Consider the following 9,319-nt stretch of genomic DNA (forward strand, 5'->3'; position numbering starts at 1 on the left):
GGACAGCCGGCCTCCCTTTCCCTTAAACTACAGTGAACGCTTCTCACCTTTTCCACGAGACAATGAAGGAAACGTATCTTCTTCCCTAAACTATGGAAACCCCAGTCTATCGATTCCCTTCAAACTAAGAGGGATCCACCCAACCTCTTCCCCAAACCTGAGAGGGCATTCGGCTTATCTTGCCCCAAACTGAAAAGGACCGTTTCCACTTTTCATTCAAGCTGAAGGGCAACCCATCCCCGTTCTTCCCTAAAATTGAGGGTAACGTTCTACCTCGCCGCCAAACTGAGTCATCCCATCCTTTTCCCAGAATTAGGGGCACCCGCCCCTCTTTTTCCTCTAACTAAAGGTAAGTGATCCCACCTCTTCCTTCGAATTGAGTGTAATCTATTTTCACTTCTTGCTCTAAACTGAAAGGGACCCATCTACCTGCTTTCTCCAAATGAGGGAAGCCCATCCACTTCATCCCTCAGCTGAAGGAATCAGGACCTTCTCGCCCCTAAACTGAGGGGGACCTGACGGGCCACGATCCGAAGAAACTTGCACCCCACCTTGCCCTAAAGAGAGCGCAGCCTCACCGCCCCCAAGCCCAAAGAAAGCCTCCCCGTGCTCCGCGCGCTCTCGAAGTGGGTGAGGGGCGCGCGAGCTCGGGTTTTCCCCCAGACTAGCCAGTGAACTAACAGGACCATGGTCACGCCCTCTGAGTGGCAGGCTGCAGTCTCCGCCACCAGCAGCGGTTGCCCACCCTTAGCCTCCGGAGACTACCATTGGCTCCACCCCCTTCCTCCGCCCCGCCTCCGCATGGCTCCGCCCCTCTTCTTCGGCGTCCGGCCCGGTCCCGCCCAGACTGCGAGCTAGTTGAGGAGACGCCGCGGCGCGGCCGGGACCCGCCCGGAGGCGCATTGAGCGAGCTACAGGCGGAGCCATGGCCGGCGAGGAAGACCGCGGGGACGGGGAGCCGGTATCAGTGGTGACCGTGCGGGTGCAGTACCTAGAGGACACCGACCCTTTCGCATGTGCCAACTTCCCGGAGCCGCGCCGGGCCCCCACCTGCAGCCTGGACGGGGCGCTGCCCCTGAGCGCGCAGATACCCGCGCTGCACCACCTGCTGGGGGCGCCGCTCAAGGTAAGGGGAGCCGGAGAAAGGTTGGGGCGACCGAGGGTTCAGGGTCAGCGCCATGAAAGCCTTTGGGAGCCCCTCGAGGAGAGGCTGGAGCGGGTGGGTGCGCTCCTCCGGGAAAGTTTTGGGCTGGGGACCCAAGGTACACGTTGCCCGGCTTGTTGGGGAACGCCTCTCAAGTTGAGGGAAGCTGAAGAAGGGAGGATGGGAGCTTGTACTCTGCGGCACCCACGCTGGCCCTCGAAATGAGGCCCACCTGGGGAGGCGCTCGGGGTCCGCTCGCTGCCAGTCGGCCTGGTTAACTGCTCTGGATAGGGTGGCGTGTTTGGGCGGTAGCGGACTTAGGAGACGGAGCTGGGGATAGACCAGCTTTCACCTGCTTCAGGTCAGGTGGGGGTGGGACCACGAGGAGGGCGGACCCGGGGCGGGCCGCTGGCGGTGTCTGGAGGCTGGATTGGGTCCAGCTGGACGGAGTGTTATCCCTGCCTGGGGAGGCCCGGCTGAGGAGTGCCGGTGGAGAAGAGTCTTCACGGGCTGAGGGGAGTTCCCGGGAAGCGGCCTGGCCCGGGACACCCCGAGCGCGGGAGGCTGCACTGGTGGAAGAGCCCTTTGAGTCACCGCCCCCACCATCTCGTACAGCTGCCGCCGCCGGCCGGGAAGCTGGAAGGGAGGGAGCGGGCCGGGCTAATTTTAAACCGCCGGCCTGCCCTCGTTTTCCTGCACCCCAGAACCGACTCGTGCACAGTGCCGGGAGAGGCCCTTTTCCAGATGGCCCGCCCTACCTCCCCTCCTGCTCGCTGCGCTCAGTCCCCCGCAGGCAGCCTTTTCCGGCGCACTCGCAGGCACCCGGTTTCCGGGCCAGAACTCTGGAGGCACACAGTCACCTCCCGGGGTGCCCCGCCAGCCAGTCAGCACCAAGTGGTGAGGAAGAGAAGAGAGAGTTGGTGGAGATGCCCTCCCCTGATCCCAGGCTTAGCTGGGCGCCGAGTTGCGCAAACTTGCCCCCCGGGCCTGGGGTCTCCCCTGGAATGTGCTCCAGGCGCCAGGCCCCCAGCTTACATTCCTAGCGCTGCGGGCCTGCCCCGCCTCCGAGCGCGGGCGGGAGAAGTGCTGAGACTATTGGCCTGGGGAGTGGCGCATATGAGCAGAGCCCAGGCTTTCAAGGACAAGGACTGAAGTGGACCTAAAAGAAGCACCTCCAGCCAGAGGCCACCTCCCATTCACAATGGGCTCTGGGGAGAGAGGGGTGCTGAACTGAGGCCAGGTTCCTGCCTCCAAGCTCCTGGAACTCCTAGTACTGAAATAAGCCTGGAGCACTACAGAGAACATAGTATTCCTCCCACCCCAGACTCGAGGACAGAACTTAGCCCTAACACCCCTCTTCCCAATTAGGGGCAAGTTTGGGAGGTCAGCTACAGGAAAAAGGATCAAAATTACCCCTTGCCTCTCCCCCTCATTTAGGGACCCATCACCACCACCCCTTCAACCAGGGCTCTGCCCTCTGTTCTCTGCTCCCTAGCTGAGAGCTACGATAATGCGTTAAGTACCCCCCAACGCGGTCCTTCCTGGTCTTCCCACCTGGTGTGCCTGAGGACTGCCATATCCCCCACAGGCAGACTGTGGGGGCCTGCACACTGGGTTACCACTGTGCTTGGAGCCAGGACTCCCTGGGGCTGGCAGCTCTGCCAGGAATGGTCAGATGCACTGTGATGTGCTCATCCCAAATATAAACTGTGACCACAGCCCCAGAATAGAAGGCCAGAGGAAGAAGGGCTGAGAATAGGGCAGGGGCAGGGACATCAGAGAGCAGAGGGAGGGGGAGCAGGGCTCCTCCTTGTAGGAAATGTCAACAGCTGGTCCCTCCCCTAGCCCTATAAGTGGGTGGCCCAGGGGCACAGACATGACTCAGGCGTGCTCCACAGCCCTCTAGAGGGGAGAGGTGGCCCAGAAACCCAGGCATCCCCATCCCAGGCTGTAGAGCAAAATAAGAGGGAGGGGTTCTGTGCTCACTGTTTCATCCTCTGCACAGTTATCCAGCAGGAGAACAGTTCACAGCCAAATGACTTCTGCCTCCCATTCTGGCCACTGATGCCCATCATCCCCCCTTACCCTGCCCCTTCCCTGGGAATGTACAGAGGCCCAGCCCACTTTCCCTCTGTGGCTCCACCCACACACACCCCATTGGGCTGTGGCTTGCCTATAGAGTTCCCCTGGGGGCTTCCTTTTTAAATGTTTCAGAGCTCTCAGGTCTGAAAAGGCCTTGCTCATTTCCTCCCAGTCTAGGAGGAAGCTCCTGGCCACAGCCTCTGACTCATCTCCTGGCCCTGGGGGGTGGGATAGGGGGTATCCTGGCAGTGCCTTGGGTCATGTGTGGTATCCCCAGCGGAACTCAGGAATATCTGTCTCCCCTCTGTGCCAGAGCCCAGGGACCTGCCCCTGCTCCAAGGGAGAACCTGGCGCTCTGGCCCTGCCTCATTGTTTTACCCAGAGCTGCCCAGTCCCACCCTCCCTGCTACCCTGTCCCACTCTCCTGTGCTACCCCTTTGCCCTTCTGGGCCTGCCTCACGAGCCCCTCCCTGATATCCAAAGGCCCTGCCACATCTGGGATAGCACAGACTCCTTTCTCCCTGGGCTCTGGGCAGAGGGACCTGGGTACTGCTCTGACCCTGATGCAAAGGCCAGATGAGCCCCCTATTCCTAGCAGAGATAGCCCTAGAAATCTGTTCATTACCAGCAAGTTTGTTTCCCCAGCTGCTGCTAAACATTAGAGTGGAACAGGGGTGGTACTTGTTTCCTGACTTTGCCCATCCCTACTCCAGCCTCAGTTTATCCCTAAGGAGCAGTTGTGACAAAGGGGCTAAAGTGTGAACCTGACCTTCTGGGACAGGGACCAACTGGAGGGGTCCCAGAAGCTTCTTAAGGGTAAGATGGGGTGCTCTGGTGATGAACTGAGCCCTTCCCTTTTGTTGTGGAGGTCTCTTTGGGACACTATAGAAGATTGTGATGTGGGCATGAGTCATGGTCTCCTCCCATCTTTCCCTGGGGCCAGCATGTCCAGCCTGTTCATTCTGGGTTGCAGCCTGGTAAGGGACCCGAACTTAGTCCTGGCAGAAGTACGCACTGTTACCCCAATGTGTATGATGTGTGTGTGTTCATTTGTGTTCCCTTGCTGGAACTAAGAGGACCAGTTTGGGGTATCTGCACAGTTCAGAAAGCTGAGGGGCGGTCTCCAGCCCTCACTCCACCTCCCCTGCAGGGTTCCCTGGAGCACTTCCAAAGTCCATTGGCCCAGGATCTAGGTCAGTTAGCCCTGGTTCCATTCAGCCTGGGGCAAATTCACAGAATTTCTGAGCCTTGGTTTCCTCACCTGTAAAAGGATTATCAGGAGAATCAGAGGAACCAGGCAGCCCAGTGTGTGACACAGAGGAGGCATAACAAATGTGGGCTTCCCTCCTCAAGACCCATTCATGTCATCTCATTCAGGAAGCCAAGGTCCAGTTGGAGACCCAAGATAAAAGGGAAGGAGGGGGCTTCCCTGGTGGCGCAGTGGTTGAGAGTCCGCCTGCCGATGCAGGGGACACGGGTTTGTGCCCTGGTCCGGGAAGATCCCACATGCCGCGGAGCGGCTGGGCCCGTGAGCCATGGCCGCTGAGCCTGCGCGTCCGGAGCCTACGCGTCCGGAGCCTGTGCTCCGCAACAGGAGAGGCCACAACAGTGAGAGGCCTGCGTACCACCAAAAAAAAAAAAAAGGGAAGGAGGGTCATCAGAACACAGGGTCTTACATTTTTAGGAAAGGAGAAGAAAAAGGTAGTTAACAAATTATTTCCTAAAACAAGAGTCCTTCAGCATGTAATTCTGCACTTTTCTCCATCTTCCTTGCCCCTGGCATTCTCACTCGATTATACTGTTATGAAAAATATTGGGTAGTAAGCAACATGGTGTCCTAAGCTTGTAAAACCATAGGTAACAAGTTGGTTTGGGCTGCCAGAAAAGCCTAGCCCAAGGAATCAAGAGAAAAGTGGGCTGGGGCAAGATAGGGGTAGGAGATTAAGAGGTACAAGCTACTATATATAAAATAAATAAGCTACAAGGATATATTGTACAGGACAAGGAATATAGCCAATATTTTATAACAATTTTAAATGGAGTATAATTTTTTTTTCTTTTGGCCATGCTGCGCAGCTTGTGGGATCCTAGTTCCCTGACGACCAGGGGTAGAACTCTGGCCCAGGCGGTGAAAGCGCGGAGTCCTAACCACTGGACCACCAGGGAATTCCCAAGTATAATCTTTAAAAATTGTGGCTCACTATTTTGTACGCCTGAAACTTATACAATATTGTAAATCTACTATACCTCAATAAATATAAACAAATAAATAAATAGAGAAAAGTGGGCTGGAGGCTGAAGCGAGGAGCTGAGCCTGGGAAGAATGAGGGAGAGACTCCACCCCAAGACAAACATCAGAGAAGTGTGGAAGACGAGCCAGGAGGGAGTCCGACATGTGGGCCTACACTGACCCTGTGCTGACCCCAAGTACTGTCCTCAGGGACTAGGGTTTGGGCTTAGGCCAGCCTGGCCCAGTCCCAGGGTGTGAGAAACAAGGCCCAGGGGTTTAGCGCTCAGAAGGGTGACCCCAGGATGGATCTAGAGATTGTCATGCAGAGTGAAGTAAGTCAGAAAGAGAAAAACAAATATCATATATTAACGCATACATGTGGAACCTAGAAAAATGCTACAGATGAACCAGTTTGCAGGGCAGAAATTGAGACACAGATGTAGAGAACAAACGTATGGACACCAAGGGGGGAAAGTGGCAGGGTGTGGTGGTGATGGGATGAATTGGGAGATTGGGATTGACATATATACACTAATATGTAAAAAATAGATAACTAATATGAACCTGCTGTAAAAAAAAAATAAATAAAATCTAAAAATTTTTTAAAAAAGGGTGACTCCAGGAAGGGGCCAGTGGTGTGAGGGACAGGCAACGCCCAGCTGGCAGGAAGTCTCCGCTCCTTGGAGCTTGCCTGACCCTGCTCCCCCCTCCATCTCCACCCGGGACAGACAGTTAAGGGTGGGGGGCATTGTCCCGGAGACTTTGGGCTGGCTGTTACCTCTGGACCTCCTCCCCAGAAATGGGGCCCTGGCAGGTGAAGCGGCTAGGGAGCCACTGCTACCACCACAGAGGGAAAGGGGCTCATCTGAGGAGGCTGGGGGTGGTAGAGCATTCAGTCCTCAGGACCCTGCCCCAAATGGATGCAGGTATTCTGGAAGGCGAGGGCCATGCTCAGCTCACTTGGAATTAGAGCCTGCAAGTGTGCGTGCAGGAGGGGAAGAGTGCTTGCTGGATCTGAGCTTTCTGTGGATGTGCGTCTCACCTGTGCGTGGCCAGTAGCGTATATGTACCCTGCCTGACTGTATTCTTGGGTGTGTAAGCCACTCCCAGGCGGAATCTGCTCACTCCTCCAGTGTTTACCTTTACAGCACCCCACCCCTCCCCTTTCTTAGCACCCGTGGCAGTTGTGCTTCTACATTTATTTGTGGCCTTTTTCTGAGTCAGACCTGCCTGCCTCCCCAGCGGGGTTGGAAGACAGGGAAGGCAGAGGCAGTATCTTGTTCCCTGCTATGTCCTCAGCACCTAAAACCAGCCTGGTTCGTGAATATTTGAACGATCGAGCTGTTCTATATGTGTGTGATTTGGGGGGGTTTGTAACTTTGGGGGAAATATGTCTCTAGGGTCCCAGAGTCCTCCAGTCCAAGGCAGAAGGAGATGTAGCTGTGCCTGGCTTGCGGGGTGGGGGGGGGGGCGGGGGTTGGCTGCTGAGTCACCATGTGGGAAGAGGAATCAGGAGGAATGTGGGGCTGCCCTCAGCTGAGCTGGCCCTGGACAAAGGACCCCAGCCCTGGGGCCTTGCTGCCCCATCTCAGGGCCCATTCCCAGTAGGCCCTGGAGAAGATGACTCTGCTCCCAGGGAGGGGAGAGAGGCCAGGCCTGCCCAAGGGAGGGCAGGCAGCCAAGCAGGAAGTGGGACAGAAAACAGGCTGGAGTGTTTGTCCTATGTCCCACGTCCCACACAGGAGCCTGGGGGGTGGGAAGGAGTGGGAGGTGTGGGTGTCACCAAAGGGCCTTACAGGCTGAACTCAGGCTCTCAGGCATGAGCAGGGGTACTAAGCAGAGGAGGGGTAGGGGCAGGAGCTGGACTCCCTTAACCCCAGGGGACCAAGGGCAGCTGGAAGTCCTTGGGCTGGGTCCAGAGCAGGGCAGGGCTGACAGAACATCAGGACAAATGTTGGGGTTGACTTTCCCAGTAAGATGGAGACCAGAAGACACTCTGCCTCTCCAGAGGTGGGCTTTCCCTGGGCCTCTCAAGAAGCACCACCACTCAAGTCAAGGGAACTTTGCTGAGCTGTGCACACTGGCACTGTGCTACATGGTGTAGGCATCAGGGAGCGGCACCGTGCTGCCCTCAGACTCTCCAGAGTCACCTCACTAGGCTTCTCTACAGGCACTTCTCAAGGGGCCAAGAGTCATCCTGGTGGTGCGAGGGGGGGGGGGGGGGGGAGCCACAACTGTGCGAGGGGGGGGGGGGCGGGAAGCCAGCTCAGGGGGGTGGGCGACATGGGCAGCAGACTTATGGGTGGAGCACCTGACTTCTTGTTACGGTGCAGGTTCCAGGGACCCACTGTAGGCTGACTGAGTCAGACCCTAAAACCTGGTGTTTGATAGGCCTCTTGGAGGTCTCTGAGGTCCAGCTAGGACCATGGTGACTGTAGCCCACTTGGGGCAGGGCAAAGACCCTCAGGCTTGGAGGGACTGGGAGCCCTTCTCACTATCTTAACTCGGGGAGACACACGTTCCCCTCTCAGCTGGGTTTGCACCTCCCAGCATTCTTAACACTTTCTCCCTGGGTGTTGAATGTTCACAGCTGCGAACTTCCTTGAAAGCAGGAACTTCCTCCTATTTTCTCTCCATTCCCCTTCCTCATTCATGTTCAGTAGCTCAACAACCATTTAGGGAGCATTTGCTTTGTGCTAAGTGCTGTGATAGGCTCTGCAGATATTGCATGGACAAGACAGACATGGTGCCTGAACCCAGAGAACACACGGTTAGTGGGGAAGGAGACTAGTGTCTAGGATGTGTGGAAGGCCTCAGAGGAGGGTACACACAAGGGCTGGAGGGATTTGCATAGCATTGGCTAGAGGAGTCCAGGAAGGCTTTCCAAAAAAGCATTATCTGGGAATTCCCTGGTGGTCCAGTGGTTAGGACTCCACGCTTTCACTGCCAAGGGTGCGGGTTCTATCCCTGGTCAGGGAACTAAGATCCCACAAGCCGCATGGTGTGGCAAAAAAAAAAAAAAAAGCATTATCTAATCTGAAACTTAAAGAATGGGTAGGTATGAGGCAGGAGAAAAGCTCTTTGAGCCACATGAGCTTTGCACATAGTAGGCCCATGAGAAATGACTGCTGAAGGAATGCATGGCTGCACTGCAGGCCCTTGTGGTGTGCCTCTGCCAGCACCCTGAGTGGGAGGTAGGAGGTCAAGGGGTCTCCATACGTACTCCTGCCACCTCTTCCCCAGCCCTGACAGCTGTTCCCTTTGCCCCCAGCTAGAGGACTGTGCCCTGCAAGTGTCTCCGTCTGGATACTACCTGGACCCTGAGCTGTCCCTAGAAGAGCAACGGGAGATGCTGGAGGGCTTCTTTGAAGAGATCAGGTCAGAGCTGATGGGGCCAGGAAGGCTAGGCTGGCTCTCACCCTTGCCCCCATGCTGGAGCGGCTGGCTCAGGTGTCAGCAGCCAAGACACTTGATCTCTAGCCAGGGCTGTGGGTCTCCTCCTACCACCCCAGGGAACTGTGCCAGGGGAATCCCAAGGCCTGGCCAGTGTTACCTGCTGCCTGGGATCGGGGTGGGGGCTCTCCTACATACCTGAGATGCCTGTGTTCTTCAAACCCTCCTATCTGGACAACCCTTTGGCTTGGAGAAGCATCTGGGGGGAAAGGAGCTGCGGCCAGGTTTTGGCTGCCTTGGTGTGGGTGGAGAGACCCTGAGGAATGGGCTGGGAGCTGCTGACTGGGCTACTTGATTCCAGCAAAGGGCGGAAGCCTACTCTGATCCTGCGGACCCAGCTTTCTCTGAGAGTCAATGCCATCTTAGGTGAGTGTGTGAGTCTATCAGCGTCGAGCGCCTCCCCACCCCCC

The 9,319-nt window shown here is 56.6% G+C and overlaps 1 protein-coding gene across 1 annotated transcript in view; it reads left to right on the plus strand.

Moving 5' to 3' along the window:
* Window positions 1-925: 925 nt before the first annotated feature.
* FHOD1 (formin homology 2 domain containing 1) overlaps window positions 926-9,319 on the plus strand; it is a 15,871-nt gene continuing 7,477 nt past the window's right edge. Inside the window, exons 1-3 of the mRNA XM_007457288.1 lie at window positions 926-1,126; window positions 8,728-8,834; window positions 9,211-9,275. Of these exons, the coding sequence (XP_007457350.1) occupies window positions 926-1,126; window positions 8,728-8,834; window positions 9,211-9,275 (373 nt within the window). The remainder of the gene's footprint in view (window positions 1,127-8,727; window positions 8,835-9,210; window positions 9,276-9,319) is intronic.

The sequence above is a fragment of the Lipotes vexillifer genome, unplaced genomic scaffold (genome assembly GCF_000442215.2).
Source record: "Lipotes vexillifer unplaced genomic scaffold, Lipotes_vexillifer_v1.1 scaffold504, whole genome shotgun sequence".
Lineage (NCBI taxonomy): Eukaryota > Metazoa > Chordata > Mammalia > Artiodactyla > Lipotidae > Lipotes > Lipotes vexillifer.